Below are 20,415 nucleotides of genomic sequence, written 5' to 3' on the forward strand. Positions count from 1 at the left end.
CTGCCTCGGCTTCTTATCCTGGCTGTCCATTCTACAGCGTGGGTCATAATTTATAGAGAAAATTGAAACTGCTGTAAGTGCTCAATACTAGAAGCAAAAATTCCCTTAAGGCAAGCAACTCAATGTTGAAAACATCCTAGGGACATGAACTATGAATTTTAGGTAAATAAAATACGATAATATATTCTTTATTTATTCCTAAAAATTACAATCATTTTCTTAATCATCCTTATCTGGTCGATTAGATTACAAGTTTGCCTTTTTCCACCACTACGAGAGCTAATGCCAATCAACGCATTGTTTCCTTAAGCACCACTACGAGCCCTAATGTGAGTCAATGCATGGCTTCACTTAAGCACCACTACGAGCGCTAATGTGAGTCAATGCATTGTTTCACTTAAGCGCCACTACGAACGCTACTATTAGTCAATGCATTGTTTCTTTAAGCACCACTACAAGCGCTAATATGGGTCAATGCATGGCTTGACTTAAGCACCACTACGAGCGCTAATGTGAGTCAATGCATTGTTTCACTTGAGCGCCACTGTGAGCGCTAATGTGAGTCCATGCATTGTTTTCTTAAGCACCACTACAAGCGCTATTTTGAGTCAATACAATGTTTCACTTAAGCGCCACTATGAGCACTTATGTGAATGCATTGTTTCCTTAAGAACCACTACAAGCGCTATTATGAATCAAAGCATTGTTTCATTTAAAGCACCACTACGAGAGCTAATGTGAGTTAATGCGGAGTTTCACTTAAGCCCTTGGTAATCATGATGTGTACTGCTAAAATAAAAAATATCCAGTTCCGAGGTAGTAGAATTAAGCAGATGTGGATAAAATTTCAAACCCGTCCGGGAAATGAAAGCAGGTTCGTCTGAACAGAACTCTCCTTCATTAACTATTCAGTGAAGAAGTCGGTCAGGAACACATAATTGGTTTCAATTGATTTTATTATCTTGTTATAGGAAGGTATAATTAATGAAATAATTAAAATAAATAATGTAACATTTTTTTAAGTGTCTCTACAATTCCTTCTTTAAGGTTTTCAACTTTGTTTACCAGGATACAGCAAACGTTTCTAAAATACATATCCACAAGTTTTGTTAGTAACAGGTAAAGACGTAATTCTTGCAAACATTTCGAAGGTGTCGGTATGTTTGGTAACTAAGTGGATATCTGTCGTCTTGGCTGCACCCCTACCCAGAAGCCACCTTCCACACCCATTACGAAAGAGCGATGATCGAGCTTCAGAGGTAACGGTGTTTTTTTCACGACCACAAGGTTGAACCGAGACAGGATATGTATCAGAGCTAGCTTCGCTTCTAGGAGAGCAAAACGTTGACCTGGAACAAACAGAAAAGGTTCAGTGAATAACAATGAACAATTATAATCCTAAGACATCAGAGAATTTGTAACAAAAAGTTAGTCTCCACATTTGTTGATTGAAAGAACAAGGTCTAGACATCAAAACAGTTGCAATCATGAAACAGACACTGACAAAGCGAACACTAAGATTAAATTCGTGGGGGAAATCAAAATGGGAGTAAGACAAGTAGATAGATACTCTCCTTTACTCCTCAACTGCATCTTTGAAAAAGTGATGCAAAAATGGCGCAAACATAAATTAGTCCTCAAAATTCACCAAACAATCAATCACTTTGTGCAGAGGAAAATTAACGATAGATTGCCTAGCATTTGCAGACGACCTAGCAATCTTAACTCGAGACATTTCAACAGCCCAAAATCAGATTGAATTACTGAAAGAAGGTGCGGAAAAAGTTCGTCTCCAGATATCTTAAAAACACAAACACGTAAAAAAAACAAAATATTGCAAAATTAAAAGAATAACACTATTTAAATATCTTGGTGAAACAGTTCAGTAAAATGGACTCGAAACAAAAGCCAACAAAATTAGATGCCAAAAGATGGAATTGCATACCGACTAATTCAAAGCATCTACAACAAAACATGTATTTTCAATCACACAAAGCTAAGACATTACAATACAGCATTAAACCAAAGTATCTTTATAGTTCAGAAACGCTAATTTTGAACAGGAAAGCAGACATTGGAAAACATTTAGTAAACAGGAATGCAAAATCATAAGAAAAATTCTAAATCCAAAATATGCCGATGGAAAATACTGACTCAGAGACAAACAGAAAATCAAACAGTACGCAAATATCCACAATGAAATTATGGAATGGAAGTTAATATTCTATGGATATAATAAAAGAATGGTCGTTGCATCGTAAGTCTGCCTGACTTACGAAACAAAATAGTCGAATTCTATGAAAACGGGAGTAAATCCAAAAGAGACAGAATGAAATGGATTTTCGAAATCGGAACCGATCTGACAGAGGCCGGAATTACACCAGCAGGTGTTCGAAACTGGTTAATGTTCAGTTCTAAAATTCACAAATGGCAAGTTGACGAAATCAAAGGAGAATACCAGAACAACCTGGTCTGAAGACAGAAAGGAAGCCCGTAATAAATGAAATATAGCTACAAAAGAAGGCAAATGCACGTCTTAAGTGACCCACTCGCGAATAATAATAATAATAATAATAATAATAATAATAATAATAATAATAATAATAATAATAATAATAATAATAATAATTGTACCAGAGGTACACCCACCCCGTGCATTTAAAACTAGCTCCTTGTAGAAGGCCATCTAGATCAGGAAATTTGAAACTCATTTTGGAAATAGTTTGAACATTGCTCAACAGATGTCGCTACTATCAACTTACGTTGAGCCCTTTGGGGTGAGGAACTATTAATTTTCAAAGTAATTTTTGTACGTCAAGCTTTCCTAAACTGAATTGTTTTTTTTTTGTGTGTGTGCGTTTAAAAGTTATCAACACTTCTATCTCTTCGCGCCAACTTAGTTCGTTAGCCAATTAGAAAAGAAACCAATCACTGCTTTCGATATTTATTTGACTGTCCAATGAAAATTGGGGGTGTGTCAGGGTTTCGACACAGATAAATCTGGAACCTTCTTTTCCCGAATAAAAGCTGGCACATTTTGGGCCATGTTGCCTTTGTGATCACTCCAGTCTAGAGTGTGTACGTAACGGAGGCAAGGGGAAAGGGCTCCCTTGTCATCTTGGGGATTTCTACCAGCTCAAGGTAATGACAGATTCTGCTTAACAATGTAATAGTCTTTGAAAGCTAGCTCAAGGGGAAGGTTTCAAATTTTTTCGCAATGTAGCTTCTATTTCTTAATGTAAATTACAAACAAGTCTAAAGAATTTACTCGAACTTAGGGAATAAAGAGTGAGGTACCCTCTTGTATTCCCTCTCAACTTGATATTGAGGTGACTATGATTTGTAACCTTTAAATTTATCTCTTAATTTTGTATTCCATCTAGTTGTAACGTCGGGCCATAAGCCCATGCACGGTTCTATGTATTTCATGTGAATTTCAAGGAGTGCAAGTGTTCGCCCCCTAACATTTTTCTTTTCGGCCAGTATCGCTAACCTTTTGTTTTTACCGAAGGCCATGTACTGATTAACCCTGATAAACTCAATTTCAATCATTTCATTTTAAGGTAATTAGTCTGTTGAGTCGAGAAGACAGTGAATACTGTTTGTTTTGTTAAATGTAGGTTGTGCCTTTGATAGGCCTGGAAGGTATAAATTTGCAGAACAAAGAAGCTCTCCCACTGATGTAAAAATTTGGGAGATCCGTCTCCTTGACTGTTGGTTGAATGGAGCAGTAGCGCTCATATAAAATTTGTAATTAGGGAACTTCAAGCTCACGAGCTAATTTTGTACCCGATTTGTTATTTGCTTAGCAAAGTGTTCAGTTTAAATAGAAAATATAAAAGAAGGGAAAGAAATATAGCTCGATTTTTATTTTCAATTAATCTTCTGACTATTCTATATCTACCCATTCATTTCCGCACCTTCTTTCACCTGTGTAAATCACGGTATCCTCGTAATAATAATAATAATAATAATAATAATAATAATAATAATAATAATAATAATACCCACCTGAAAACCAACAGGCTCACCAACAGAATCCTCATGGTGACAAGATCAAGTGGATCAGCTCAGTAAAATCAGACCTAGAGGAACTGCAGATCCCATTAGAGACAACAAAGAACCGATCTCAGTACCGACATGCCATCCTACAGAGAGTCCTCCCACTGTTCCTCACAAGCAAAAAGAGTACAGGGACCACCAGACCGAAGTGGACGAATGGAAGGAAGCGGGGATACAGAAATAAAATGAAAGCGTCCTGGGCCAAGAAAAAGCAGATCATAGCTAAGAGTTAAGGCGAGCCCCCATAGACCCTAGTAGGCCGAAACGAACCAATACTAACAATATTAATAATACGGTATCCCAAGAAAATACCGGAATTGCCTAAACATGGAAACAACATATCGATTTACCCAAATTATTTACATCAATAATTGATACCCAAGCCAACAAGAATAAGACATTATAACACAATCATTACAGCAGAAACATGTCTGGCTTCTTTCACCCTTGTACTTACCGATGCAGAGTCGAGGCCCTACGCCGAACGGCAGATAGGTATAAGGAACAATATTATTCTTGTTTTCTTCACTGAACCGCTCAGGGTCGAATTTCTCCGGGTTAGGGTAATATTTAGGATCGTGCTGAATTCCGTACACTGGTATCCAGACGATCTCTCCTTTCTTGATGGTGTATTCTGGGTTCTTGTCGCCAGCTGGTATCGTGTAGTCCTTGGTGCACTCCCGATTAGTGATGACAGCAGGAGGGTAAAATCGCAGCGCCTCTGGAAGGTGGAAAACCAAGAAATATTGAGTGAAATTCAGTACAGAAATCATCGAGTGTGAACCAGCTCATCTGGAGGACATTCATCTATATCCCAATGTAAGTCAGTGGCGTGTACTGAGGGCTACAAGGCTATCGGTGAAGCCCAAACCTCAAATGAGAACGATAGAAATCTAGAGCACATTATAATGTAAGCGTCTGACACATTGTTCAATTTACAAAACTTGAAAGCAGCGAGATAAAATGTTGCACATATTTCTGAGAACAAGGCATCGAGACTGATATTGCAGGTTCTGTGTCCCTCTCCCCTCGACTCACCTCGCGCGGCTTGCTGATGTATGTCAGATAGATACTGGTACCGAGGGATAGGTGTGGTGGGCTTCGCTCCGACAGATAACCACTGCTAACTAACAAAAATGCATTCTTCATCGCATATACTTCCTCACCTCATCCTTCTGACTTAATTGCACACTGTGATTCAGCAGCTTCTTCCAATATCGTTCGCTGCAGCCCAACTAACTTGCACATGATTATAGGGGTGCTATTCCCCTGCAGGCGTACTGTATGGTACTAGTGTTTTGTGAGCACATTTTGCACAAGATTCTGAACGCTAGCGAAATGTTATATAATCTGTTCGTAAAACATGACGCCTTGAAATCATCTAGCAACGTCCTTTTACCATATAACTATGTTAATATGTCGTGCCTGGTGACTGGGTGTAATGAAGAGGAGAAACAATGCCTAAAACTAGGTAACCTGATGGCGCATGTGCTCCGCTCTCTTCGTTCTACCGGCGTGTTTCCGGCAGTGTAGCGTAGCGGATGTGTTTTGACGTTCCCCTAGCAATCGACGGAATGTGATAGCAGCGGTTCGAATCCTGCGTCGTTCAACAGTATGATGTTTGAATACGTTCTTTTTTTTTGCTAGAGGTCTTACGTCGCACCGGATGGGATAGGAAAGGCCTAGGAGTTGGAAGGAAGCGGCCGTGGCCTTAATTAAGGTACAGCCCCAGCATTTGCCTGGTGTGAAAATGGGAAACCACGGAAAACCATCTTCAGGGCTGCCGATCGTGGGATTCGAACCTACTATCTCCCGGATGCAAGCTCACAGCCGCGCGCCTCTACGCGCACGACCAACTCGCTCGGTGTTTGAATACGTAAACACAGGCCTACATTTACCACATTCAAAAAGTAGAATGGCGCTGTTATTCATCTTGTACCCTGCGCATACTCCACTACTTAGGGCCTGAATGTACTGTAATATCTGCTGCCATGTTTTCCGCAGAGGAATACGTTGACATGCTCCTTATTTATGGGGAAGCAAGACAAAATGCGTGCGAGGCACTACGTCTGCACCAGGAACGGTATCCGACAGGCGACACTCGGCTGTTACGACGTTCTACCGTGCTGAAAGACGCCTAAGGACAACACGTGTGATTTCCAACCAGCCACTAGTCCCCGACAGGCCCGTTACATCGGGTGAAACAGAAGAGGGCGTTCTGGAGACACCTAGTAGTAATTCACACATCAGTACAAGGGCGACTGCATGACAGGTGAACACCAGCCATCCATCCGTCTGGCGAAATACTGCATGAACATAAATTTCACCCTCACCAGCTTGAGCTACACCAAGAGCTCCATGGGCGGGATTTCGAAACTCGAATGGAGTTCAGTCGGTGGCATGGACAATGATGTAGCATTCGTATCGCATACATTGTCCTCGGACGAATTGCGCTTCCACAATAATGGGAACGTCAATCGCCACAACATGCACTATTGGAGTCCAGACAAGCCCCACTGGGTGCGACAGACGGCCTATCAAGTATGATAGGGAGGGAATATTTGGTGTGGAATCTCGGGACCTTATTTCTTTGAGAGCCAGTGAACGGACCCACGCTACCTGCACTTTCTGCGTCAGGAACTCCCACTGCTGCTGGAGGATGTGCCCTTGCACGATCGTTTGACGACGTGGTACAACAGGATGGAGCTCCACCTCATTTGACTTTGCACCTTTGTAACCATCTGAACGAGGAACTGCCAGGGAAATGGATAGGACGAGGAGGTCCTGTTTCTTGGCCCGCCAGATCACCGGATTTAACGCCGTTAGACTTGTTCTTGTGGGGACACAAAGAACGTCGTTTACACTCAAGCGCCAGAAAACCCTCACCAGCTCTGGCAGCTCATCACGAACGCCTGGCGAGCATTTACACCTGGAAAGCTTCAGCGCGCAAGACGATCTATTGGACACCGGACCCGAATGTGCATAAACCAAAACGGTCATCACATCGAGCATTTGCTGCGATACAGTCAGGGCAGTTGTGTTCCTATTTTTTCCGGGCTGTATGTGTCCGGCCTGCTAACTAATAGGCACTTCTTAGGGCACAAATACATTCATTGACACACAATGTGCATGAAAGCGGGTACTGAACTTACATTACGTGCGGTACGTATTAAACAAATTTTTCAGAAATTTTTAATCTTCTCCCCGGACTCGAAAATCCCACCTGACATGCAAGCCTGCTCCGCCACGCCTTTACCAACTACAATATGGTCCCGTGCGGCACACTGGGCAGCTTATAGCAAATATTACGTTTACTGCGATCGCAATATCATAATGTTTCGCCGGCGTGTCAGATTCATATGATCCAGAAGGCACACGCATATCTTTCTTTCAGTGTTCCTTTCTTTTGCAGTCTGCTTTACGTCGCATCGACACAGATAGGTCTTATGGCGACGATGTGATAGGAAATGGCTAGGAGTGGGAAGGAAGCGTCCATGGCCTTAATTAAGGTGGAGCCCCAGCATTTGCCTGGTGTGAAAATGGGAAACCACGGAGAACTTTCAGTGTTTAATAGAAGTATAACATTACATTTTCCCATCATGGTGAGGCGGTAATCACCAAGATAAAATTACATTGGAACTGGCCACTGAATCACGCTGTATAGATAACAGTGCTGGTACATCTTCCATCTTCAGGGCTGCAAACAGTGGGATTCGAACCCACTATCCTCAAAATGCAAGCTGATGGCTATGTGACCCAATGCACGCAACCACTTGATTGGTGTTTTGGTATGATACAGCCCTCCATGCCACCCTATCCTGTGCTAACATTTTCATTCCTACGTAACTCCTACATCTACACCGGTCCGTTTTCTTGGTCGATTTCTACCATTCTTACCGCCTACAATTCCCTGAAAATCTAACTAAATGAAACAAGTCCTGGGTGTCTTAAGACCTGTCTTATCATTCTACCTTTTCTTCCCGTGAAATATCCCCAAATCGTTCTGCTTTCATCAATTCCATTCAGTATCTCTTCAGCATTCTCCTGTAACACCTCATTTTAGGAGCTTCTTGCTTTCTGAGCTACTTATTGTCCACACAGTGCCACGATCCAGACGAAAGTCTTCCAAACCAATTTTTCTAATTCCTCTATCAATATTCGAAGTGAGCAAATTTCTTAAGAAAGTCCTTCCTTACTTCTGACTTTGTTGTACATTCTGCTACCACAGTAATAATACTCATTTGCTTCCTTCAATACTTTCTTTCTTTCTTAATCTGTTTACCCTTCAGGGTTGGTTTTTCCTTCGAACTCAGCGAGGGATCCAACCTTTACCGCCTCAAGAGCAGTGTCCTGAAGCTTCAGAATCTGGGTCGGGATACAACTGGGGATGATGACCAGTACCTCACCTGCTATGCTGAACAGCGGCCTTGCTGGTGGGATGAGAAGATTGGAAGAGATAGACAAGGAAGAGGGAAGGAAGCGGCCGTGGCCTGAAGTTAGGTGCCATCCCGACATTTGCCTGGAGGAGAAGTGGGAAACACCGAAAACCACTTCCGGGATGGCTGAGGTGGGAATCGAACCCACCTCTACTCAGTTGACCTCCCAAGGCTGAGTGGACCCCGTTCCAGCCCTCGTACCACTTTTCAGATTTCGTGGCAGAGCCGGGAATCGAATCCGGGCCTCCGGGGGTGGCAGCTAATCACACTATCCACTACACTACAGAGGCGGTCTCCTTCAAGACTTCATTTCCTAATCTAATACGAGGGCAGATCAGAAAATAAGTTGCATTTCCCAGTTATGGCCATGCAATACACCACCTATACAACAGCAACACGACTATAATGACATACAATGTAACGTCACTTTTCCACGTAGTTTCCAAGGGACTCCAAATATTTCTGCGAACGCACAACAAACTTGTCGATGGCGGATGCATAGAAATTTCCTCCAGCGTTCTGCAATCACTCGGAAACAGCGGCCTTCGCCTTCTCATCGGTCTGGAAACGTCGACCACCGAGCTCCGTTTTGAGCTTACCGAACAGATGAAAGTCATACGGCGCTAGGTCGGGACATTAGGGTGGATGTTGCCAGACTTCCCACTTTGAAATGCTGCATCAGTTCTCTCGTTTGGCAGGCCTTGTGAGGTGTTGCGTTATCGTGCAACAAAAGCACATCGGCTCTCAATTGCCCCCGGCGCTTCTCTTTAATCGCTTTACGCAACCGGTGCAACGATTGACAAAACGACGCCGCGTTGATCGTCGTTCCTTTTGGCAAGAATTCCACGTGCAGCAAACCCTCCATGACAAAGAACACTGTCACCATAACCTTACCGGCTGAAGGTTGAACCTTGACCTTCTTTCGTTGTGATGATGAGGGGTGCACCCATTCCATTGATGTTCGCTTCGTTTCGGGGGTGAAGTGGTGGACCCACGTTTCGTCGCCTGTGACGATTCGCCGCAGAAACCCGTTGCCGTCTGCGGCATAGCGTTGCAAAAATGCCAAGGAGGATTGGAAACGTTGCCCCTTGTGCTCATCAGTGAGAAGACCTGGGACCCATCTTTGACACAGCTTACGATATCCAAGGTCCTCGTGAACGATGGCGAACACACTGCCATACGACATGTTCAGCTGGGTCGCGATTTCTCTCAGTTTAATGCGCCGGTTCTGTCTAATGATCGCATTCACACTGCTGACCTTTGCACGGGTCCTGGACGTTGCGGGCCTGCCTTCGTGATGGCTGTCCGTGATATCCGTGCGTCCAGCTTCGAATTGCTGACACCACTTTACGATACCTTGCCGGGAAATGGCCCGCTCCCCATGCACAGCACTAACTTCACGATGAATGTCCGTGCAATTCTTCCTTTTGGCCCATAGGAATCGGATTGTCCCACGCACCTCATATTTGGAGTGAACGTCCAGTTGACGCGCCATTGCATTTGGCCGCTATTCACACAATACTAGACGAGACACCACAGCGACCTGCCTAACAGACGTGTGGGCAGTGTTTGACCCTTTCTCTGCTGTGCCCACGTTTGCGACACACAGCGCGCTGCTGCGGCTTGTTAGTGCAACTAACCTTTTGATCCCCTACGTAGGCCTACTTCCTGCATCACCCGACTTCGTTCGACTGCACTTCATTACTTTCGATATCGATTTATGTGTTTTTAATCCTATACTCCTTTTCCTCCTCCGCGAGTCCGCCTGGTGGCCATGATCGTTAAGGCGCTGAAGTCTAAACGGTCTGACACCGTGGTTAGCCGGTTCGAGTCTCGTTGGTGGAAAAAATTTCACATTCAGAATGTTGGCCGGCGGGGTAGGGGAGGTGGTGGTATACAATTTCTAATCACTAGATTGCGTGCCAAAAGCCCGGATTAAATTCCAAACCTCTCCTCAGTGCTCATAGGGAGTAAGGGCATATGACGCTATCGATGGTGATTCTTCCGTCGGATGGGGACGTTAAGCCTTGAGCGGACCTCTTGATTCTATTCGACAGAAGTAGGCTATGTGCCGGCACCGGGTTTCACCCTCTCCCTTCCTACTATCATAATCATGTCCTTCATTTCATCTCATTAACTACTCTGATGAGGTTGACGTTAGGAAAGGCATCCGGTCATAAAAACCCGGCACGACAGATTCATCTCACCTCATACCCGACCCCGTAGAGAGGCAGGACAAGGGTTGGACAAACATACTCCTTCTCCTCCTCCGTGTCACAAGAAATGAACGGGAGACATACGTAATATTATAATGTGAAGGATGAACAAGTGAACTGGTATTTAAACAGTCAGAATTGAGTAATTAATGGAAAAAGAAATTACATTTATAAAGGGACAGTCGAAAGAAAACGGAGCACCTACCATAATACAGATTCCGCGAGAAATGTACGAACTCTGTTGTTACGTATCGATACAGCCATAACTGCACAGTGACAACTCACAGGTGTACGCAATAGGTTATGTCTTTTTTCCTTGCTAGTGGCTTCACGTCGCACCGACACAGATAGATCTTATGGCGACGATGGGATAGGAAAGGCCTAGGAGTTGGAAGGAAGCGGCGGTAGCGTTAATTAAGGTACAGACCCAGCATTTGCCTGGTGTGAAAATAGGAAACCACGGAAAACAATCTTCAGGGCTGCCGACAGTGGGATTCGAACCCACTATCCCCCGGACCCAAGCTCTCAACTGTGCGCACCTAACAGCACGGCCAACTCGCCCGGTGTCTTTTGTTGGTGCGCGGACTGCTCTAGTGTGTTCATCCTGCTGTAGAAATGGAGGCAAGCAATGAAGTGTGGTTCTTTTTTCTGGTGGCTGTGGTTGCTGGAGTATAGCGAACACTGCATGCCCATCACGAGTGTGGACGAGCGGCATAAGAGATTCCGAGAAAGGCGCACAGCAACGCAATCTAGCGATTTGGTTGAGAAACACTGCAACATCCTCCGTACCGCCCGGATCTTTCACCTTTTTGGCGACCTGGAGAAAGAAATTGGTGGACGTCGGTTGCATTCGGACGAGGAAGCCCTAGAGTGAGTGCAGTTGTGCATCCGTCAGCGACGTATCTCTTTCTACAAAACTGGAATTGATGGTCTCGTCTCCCCGTGGGATAAATGTAGTAACGCTTTTGGTAATTACTTTAGAATAAAACCATTCTATGGTCACGTTGTAGTGGGTGTTCGGTTTTCATTTGGCTGCCTCTTATAATTTAACTACACACATAGTGGAGAAAAATGAACACATTGCAATAACTGTGTATCAATTGAATATTCTTTTGTATTTTATCTTATTGTGAACAGAGTGCAGTAAATAAAAACGCAAGAAAGTGGAGAACTTCAAATTAGAGATCGTCTGAGATAACTGCGACCAGAAGTCACAAGTCCGTCTGCGTAGCGTAATGTTTAGCACTACTATAGTTGGGGCACCTTCAGATTCGATTTGGCAGTTCATCGGAAGTCGGATCTGTGTCGCCAAGTTGTTCACGAGAACTATCAGCTGATGCACAACACAACGCAAGAACAGAACCGCACTAAACCTCTTCGTGTATAGATTAAAATTCGTGTTATAAAATACGAAATAATGCAGTTATAGCGAATAAAAACGTACTTCGGATGAGAGGAATGTGAGATTTAACGTAAACAACAAACACAATAATTAAGAAGTGAAATGCCCAACATGTTATAAAACCCACAATAATACAACTATTGAGTATAATTACGCACCTAGGACAAGACTAACAAGGTACAATATAAGAAAGAACTCAAACCGTTCATTGAAAGGTGAATTCTAACCTGAATAATAATTCACTCGGGTTAACAACGTAAGATGCAGCATAAATAAACACTTACGTAAATGAAATACAGAAGGTTATTCGGGTGTCTGCGGACGATGTTTGAAGGGTAATGAGCTTATGAAAAACCATGTCTCCACCAACGATCGTGCTCAATTGGAAAGCCAGCATTTCTAGCTATAGCCCTACAACGTAATTTTCATCGCAGCAGACTTTTTTCGTAGAGCTAGCATGTCTATCTTCTCCTACTCCTCCTGAAAAGCTTCCCAGAAGCCTTTAATAGTGCGTGGACGTCTATTTACTGGTGGCCATTTTTAGGAGTCCAAATGCACAGAAGTCCATGTGTGACTTCACCGGAATGTCAGTACAAGGAATCAAACGGATTTCAGTTTCCATCTCCATTAATCTCTAAGAACAGATGAGTCGAATAAGTGTGGCTGACTTTGCGCCCTCCCATATAGTCTTGGGATATCTGTGTTATAAATGGGTGTTGAAACCTCTTGCTGACAGTACGTAGAGTTCATCTTCACATTAGTAGCGACACGGCGAATGGTTAACTTGCCATTGTAGCAGTATCCAGCGATGATCATGAAAACCCCTTGGAAAACTTTCCTGACATTCTTTATAAAATGTTAGATCATTTTGTTGTCTCTAGGCGGTAGTAAATCGAGCGGCGTTTGTTACAGTCACTGCGTTACACATATGCTTCGTCTAATGTCACCACATTTTTCCATCTGTCTCCTGCCAGATAGCACTCATACAGCTTTCTTGCGTTAGTGCTATGTTCCGAAAAGTGACGAGGCAACAGCTTGAGAACTCGACAATTATGACGCTTTTCTAATTACAGCTCCTTGTTAATTATGGTGTTAACTGTTCAAATAGACATCCCCAACTACGTGCGATAGTCCTTTCGGGGGCAGGGACACCAGAGACACTTTCCTCACCACTTTCGGTTTACGACTGGTGGCTGGTCGGGGATTTGCCTGTTTTCTCACTTTGGAATTAAGCCTTGTCGACTTTTGTCTTTCTTAGTCAATATAACACTGATCCCGTTTTTTTATATCAAGAAATTACGCTTCTTGCACATTCCTTGGATTGCAGAACAACTATATTTAGCATCGGAAAGGGCTGTTATATGGCCCTCTCAGTAAGGGTCAGTCCGCTTCGGCATCGTTGCAGCTAATGTCACGAAACTCCACACACACTTTCTCAGTACTGCTCTCTTTCCCTAAGCTCATTAATTTCGTTTTGGGTGCGATTAACAACTTCCTCCCAGTGGCCCGCACTTACACGGTACACAGCTTCTAAAAACAGTCTTTCATGTTCTGCAAGTGAAAAATGTCTGTTGTCAGTGGCGACATAATCTTTAAGTTGAGCCCAAATCAGTTCAATTGCATTAGTGGGCTGGGGTGGATAGCATTATACCCATGGTATCCACCACGTAAACCGGGACCTAGGGCTTGTTTTCCTTCTCCTTTTAGCAAGTCATCTCAGGAATGTTGTGATACTTCACCCATTTGATTAAATCACGTTTTTCAGCGGCCATCCTCGCTGGCTCAAGCTCGATTCCGGTTAATGGCAGAGATTTGAGAACAGCAAGAGGACTGGCGTGCGACTAAAATTGTATGTGCACCTCATCACCTACATAGGGCGTGTGTATGAAAAGAGCTGAACCATCTCGCGATGAGGACACGAGTGAACCAGCTCCATGGATGAATTAGCTGAATGGTTGGCATCCTGGCCTTTCGTCCGAAGGTTTTTGGTTTCGATTCTCTCATTAGTTAATTCCTATGTCTCGGGAGGTGGGTGTTTCACAGACGCTCAAGTCGCCTACAGGACCTTAACACTAAAGACGAGGTTTGTCCGGAGGTTACAAGCCATTTATTTAGCTGTCACAAGAGGAAAGTATTGAAGCGTTGTCATTCTAGCCGTTACTACACGACTAGCAGACACTATCTACAGGTAGTGACTTGCTGGTAGTGTCAGCAAACTGACCACCCACGGAAGATCCTGCGATCAACAAATGCGTGCCCCCCGTACAGTTGGTACTTGCAAATACAAGCGGTGTTTCGAATATTATATTATCGCTTAAATATTTACAGTTTTAATTACTTACTAGAGGGCCCGTGCTGCTACACATCATTCGTTATAAATATGTTATACAGCTCGTCTTCATAAGCCTGTCGTTGTCGTATTGCTTTCCCTGCCCTCTTCAATGGTTTTATGAACATTTATTAAGAAACGCAGTATGGTATGCCACAGTTCGTAGCCAGAATTCATCCATTCTGGCGTCATCATGCCTTCTGTTTGGTAAAAATCTATCCAGATATTCGCTTCTTTTATCCTGCAGTTCTTGATGTAAAGCTTGGTATTGTGTCGTACAAGGCAATGGTATTTTTAATCGCAGTTCTTCTACATAGAACGTTCGCTTTGTAAGCTCATAGGTTAGTCTCGAAGTTGTGTTTTTTGCCAGGCAGAGAACTTGTTTAACATAGTTGGCCTTCACTCTTTCTAGTATACCTAGTTTATCCTTTGATAGGTGTTGCCAGGTAATGTCTAAGTCCCATGTCATGATGGGGTCTGTTAGTACGTAGACTTTTTTTTCTGTTAGCAACATGTCACTTATTAGGAACGCTCTGCCATCTGTTGAGTATAGTTTGAAGCTGGGCTAAGTTAGAGAATCAAAGTGCAATCAGAGGAAGCGCATACTGTCTGGTTTCACAGGTAGTAATCAAGCATAGCTGCATACAATTTCATTACTAAGGATGAACGTCATATATATCAGAATATCAATGAAAGTGAGTTTGATAGATCGAATCACGAATGAAGTGGTATTCAATCGAATAGATGAGAAGGGATCGATTTGGCGAAATTTGACCAGAGGAGAGATAGAATTATAGGACACATCTTAGAACACCCAGGACTTGTTTAAATAGTTTTAAGGGAAGTGTAGGCGGAAAGAACTGTAGAATAGATGAAGAAACAGACTGGTGTAGATGTAGTGTATAGTAGTTATGTAGAAATGAAAAGGTTAGCGCAGGAGAGGGTGGCATGGAGGGCTGCATAAAACCAGTCTGATGGCCCAAACAACAATAGCCAACTTGTGAAATTAGTTATGAATTACAGACGATGATTCCTCAGAACTTATCTGATTCTCTGAGTTCAATTGCTGAACTATATGCACTCGGTATTCTAGTGGTCTCGATTCCTTTGCAGCTATCAGACATTTGCCATATGCGTATCCTCTCTCTTTGCACATTGGGCGCAATGATTTCTCTGATTGATTCAGTAAGCTTTTCGAACATCATTAAAACAGTGAGTCGTTCCAGAGCTCTTGCTGAGGAGCGCAGCGTCAGCTTTCTTAGCATCGATAAAATTGTTGGTCTAGTTAAAACAGCGCACACACCAAACTATCTGGAGTGTTTTAATGAAGGAATTTTGTCTCCAGTACGTTTTCACAACAAAAACACGCTGCCGAAGTGAGCACTGCATGTGCCTGTTACGACGCAAAAACTAGACAATGAAGACTAATTAATAACAGTCAGCAGTAAGTAAAAAAATGGATGGTAGGGGTAAACATACAGATCCTCTCAGAAGAACTGAGATCAAGTTAACACTATCACTCAAGCGGAAATTACAGCAGAACTCATTGAAGTTATAAAGGTTTGTATGAATCGATTTGTATTACGTTATTATTACGAACATAACTTTAAGAAATACTCTTATTTGTTACTAAGCAACACTACTTAGCACCTAGCCATTGTTGCAGTGGATCATGTGGAAGCGACCTATCTTCGTATGGTGAGTAGCGACTTTCTCGCACAGAAAACACTGCGACTTTACTCGTAACAGTTATATTACACTGCTGCTCCACGTGATATTACTACAACGTTACTTTTTTAACCGTTCTACGTCACAGTTATATTTTTTAACCGTTAAAATGAAGTAACGCTTTGGCCTATCACTAATATGTGCACGTCAGCAATATATCGTCGCTGCTCAAGCAATACCTCGTATCTCACAATGCTCTTCCTATCCATATGTTCCTTAAGACTGGTCACGCCTCCCAGCCCGCTGCCGACAGCACAGAAGATGGTTTTCGGTGGTTTCTCATTTTCACACCAGGCTATATCCTTAATTAAAGCCACGGCAACTTCCCACTCCTAGCAAATTGTAAAATAATTATACCACCTTGTACTAAGTTGAAAGTGTTACTGGAAACACCCACGTACGAGTTCTTACCTGATATTACCATGTCCAGATACTTCATTTTCTGCACCTTCTCGTAACTGAACTGGCGATCCTCTCCCAGAATCTCGTCTATCTCTTCCTGTAACTTCCTCTGCACATCCTCGTGCACAGCCATCAGGATACCCGCGAACGACAGCAGACTAGAGGCGGTGTCGAACCCGGCGACGAAGAATATGAGAGCCTGGGCAGTGATATCCTTCTCGGTGAGGTCTGCAACGAGATAGAAACTGATATTTTACTGACTATCTAGTGGCTTCTTCGGCGATAAGTCCCCTTCATTGGAAATGTTAAGAGTTATTCGACCATATACCCTGATGTCACTGTATCGTCATATTCATTTATACCTGTCGGGTTCACCAGTCTGCAAAAAACTAATTCTGACTAACACATTTATAAACTACCCTTCAGGCAAGCAACTCAATGTTGAAAACATCCTAGGGATATGAGCTACCCATTTCAGGTAAATAAAATATAATAAAGTATGAGAATATATTCTTTATTTATTCTTTAAAATTACAATCCTTTCCTTAATCATTGTTATCCGGTCGATTAGATTAGCAGTTTGCCTTTTTCGACCACTACGAGCGCTAACGTGAGTCAGTATATTGTTTCAATTAAGCAGCACTACAAGCGTTAATGTGCGTTAATGTATTGTTTCACTTACGCGACACTACGCGCGCTAATGTGTGTCAATGCAGAGTTTCACTTAAGCACCACTGCGAGCGCTAATGTGAGTCAATGCAGAGTTTCAGTTTAGCCCTTATAACTATATTCAGTGTGGATATTTTTTGCAAAATCGAAAAATACCTGAGGGTATTAAATCAGGGAACACATTACAAATATAATTATTTAAATAAGATAATTTGGTTAGGATTTGAATAAGAAGAAAACGTGTAAAGGAACAAGTGATCTTAGGCTCTTTTGTCGGGATCTGTATTTAGGCCAGAAGTGATTTCTGAAATATTTCTTTTTTTTTAGTTTGATAGATCTGTCCAAGGCTCACAATTTGAAACCTTTCTGGGCGCTTTAGCCGTTCAACTTTCGGCACAATTGAGGAAATTCCTCTTTTTTTACGTTTTTCGTACTCTGTCTGCTAGGAAATGATCTCAACATTAAAATAGAAATATAGATATGGCAACAGTGTCATGCATGGAAAAAAAGCACTTAAGTAAAATTGGAGTGTCATGTTTTGTTCTTGAAGGAACATCATCAGATTCTATCACATCACACTCAAATATTTTGAAATACGGTATATAAACAATTATGGTTATTTCTGTTTAAATACGTGAAATGTTGAACTTAACTTAAGAAAGTCAAACTTTTTCTCCATTCAAGAATATAATGCGATGTGTTGAAAAATAACCGTTGCTCTGTTGAGTCCACCTGGCTAGCCAGTACATTGACTTTTCGCTACGCCTCGCCTCCCGCCCTGGCTATTTCAATGACACGGTGTATTTTTACTTTTATGTTTCATTTTTCGTGCTCCCTTTAGTATTATTATCATCCCCGAAATACAATTCGTTCGTAAACTATGACAGGGTTCTTAACGAGCAGCTAATGGGCTGCATATTATACTGGCAATTTTTCGTTATATCATTTTCGTGTTCTTCAACGTATAAATAAAAGTACTGCCGTTCATTAGAGTACTCTTGTTATTCCAGTTATCGACTTCCAACAACCCATTTCCGATATCGATTAATATCGTACGCGGAAAAACACTCAAGCCTTGAAAGCAAAAATCGTAGCAATGCAAGGTAGCAAGCATGAGAGTTGAAAGTGACGCTGATTTCGAATCACTAACACCGCCGGAAATTGCTGTGGAAGCGATGAATGTTACTCGCAATTTGTTGGCACAAAAGTTAAGGAAGATGTATAAAAATATGATTTACGCCGTTCATGGACTGAAGAAGACATGAGTTCATTGCCTGTGCTATAATATCTTGTTTTGAAGTTAAAATCTCCGAACTACAGCTCTGCTCCGTACATGCCATCTATCGAATTCGTCGGGAACACTAATGGCCAGTCAAGGTCTATAAACCGTTGCCTAGTTATAATACAAGGCCTGGAAATAGAGCCCGCAAAACGCAATTGAAGTGGTCACACTGCAGTTCAATGCCGGGCCGCTAGGATCGCTTTCTTGCCCCCTGTTTACCAGGTTCGCGCCTTTGAACGTGTTTATCGAGTTGGTTGTGAATGTGTGTATTCTTGTAATAATAAGCACTCGCAGTTTTAATCATGGTTTATTGCTGTGTTCCTTGTTCTCATTCACAAGATATTAAAGGTAGTGGAATTTCATTTTACAAGTTTCCACTGAATAGTGCTTTAAAAGAACGCTGGCTTGTTGCTATATCTCGCGGAGAAGACAAACCGGGATCTCTCTCGATTCCTACAGCAAAATCGAAGGTGTGCAGTAAACACATCAGAAAATAAGACTATAGTAAAAGTACATCTAAAAAGACACTCCTGCCTAATAATGTCCCTTCAGTTTTTACAGAGTTTCCCAAGCACAAACAAGTCACTTTAAAATATAGGAAAGATCCCAAGAAAAGACAGCCTGAAAAACCGGAAAGTGAAAGTTAGTATATAAGAAGTAAGAGAAAATGTGTGGAACAATCGGATTCTCTTGTGCCTGATAATACTAGAGAATCTGACCTGATAAATGTAGGCACCACAACAGCAGGTACACAGTTTTCTCCCGTCCTAAAATCACCAAGCAATTGAGGAAGGAGATCAGAAGAAATAGAAGCACTTGACCATTATTAAGAAAATCAAAGTCACCTCCGTACAGGCCATGAAGGCCCTTGCAGGAATGGAAGGTAAAGGTTTCCACCATTGTTAACCTCGGCACGTGATGGAGTAGAGTGGTTAGCTTTAGGCCCGGCCGTCTTTTATCCCAGGAATTGACGTGGTACTCATTTTTGGTGTAGGCTGAGTGAACCTCAGTGCCATATGCACCTCTGGAAGTGGTTCTTAAATTCTACGACTTCCTGACGGGAATTCGAACCCACGTCCTTCCGGGCGAACCGAGCACACCTTTACTGCCTCGGCCAGGCAGCCTCTACCATTATTAAGAAGTTACGAGTAAAAATCCGTGACTTGGAAGCAGAACTTAGTAAGGTAAAGAAGGATCCCGGAAATCTTGCAAGTCGAGTTTCTAAAATTCAGAAGGAAGCTGAGGGAGGTAATATGAAAGCAAACGTTTTGTTAGAGCATCTTCACAGCTTTGGTAAAAAGAAATGTAAATACCAGGAGACTACAGTTAAAATTTGTGTGCTGTTATCTTCAAGGACGCCAACGGGTTATCGGCTTCTCAGAACACTCGATATTTTGCATCTTCCTCATCCAAGAACGTTGAAATCGTATGTTGATACTCAAAAGGGGAAACGGGTATAACTTCGCTAACTAAACCCCGATTACTGGCAGGGAAGCTGTCGTTAGTGAACGATAACGGAAAGGTTGGTTCTCTTATGATAGATGGAATGTCCATAAAGCCGAGACCAATGTGACAGGAAATTAGATCTGTTTATTGGACGGAATGACATTGAAATTGACGTTCTTGGAATCGAAGATAGGTTGGCCATAAACTACTCTGCATTTTGTTCAAGGGACTCTGTACATATTACAGAATACCGGTGTCTTTCTATTTCACTTCTTCCGTTACGGGCACACATCTTGCAAAATTAACCTTGGATGCGTTAAATGCTGTTGAAGAGTGTGGTTTCAGTGTGACCCAGGTAAATGTTTCGATGTTCGAAACAATATCTGGAGGAAGCATTACGCATGAGATAAGACGTTCAGCTGATGAAACTAGGTCTTGTTCCT

General features: G+C 42.5%; 1 protein-coding gene across 2 annotated transcripts in view; it reads right to left on the reverse strand.

Moving 5' to 3' along the window:
* Positions 1-422: 422 nt before the first annotated feature.
* LOC136857416 (cytochrome P450 9e2) overlaps positions 423-20,415 on the reverse strand; it is a 110,128-nt gene continuing 90,135 nt past the window's right edge. The window contains exons 6-8 of one of the 2 annotated variants that reach the window (XM_067136066.2): positions 16,585-16,803; positions 4,520-4,783; positions 423-1,349 (exon numbers count right to left, since the gene is read on the reverse strand). In XM_067136066.2, the coding sequence (XP_066992167.2) occupies positions 1,171-1,349; positions 4,520-4,783; positions 16,585-16,803 (662 nt within the window). In that variant the 3' untranslated portion in view covers positions 423-1,170. The remainder of the gene's footprint in view (positions 1,350-4,519; positions 4,784-16,584; positions 16,804-20,415) is intronic. The other variant, XM_068225177.1, reaches the window with a different exon arrangement.

Source organism: Anabrus simplex, chromosome 1, assembly GCF_040414725.1.
Source record: "Anabrus simplex isolate iqAnaSimp1 chromosome 1, ASM4041472v1, whole genome shotgun sequence".
Classification (NCBI taxonomy): Eukaryota; Metazoa; Arthropoda; class Insecta; order Orthoptera; family Tettigoniidae; genus Anabrus; species Anabrus simplex.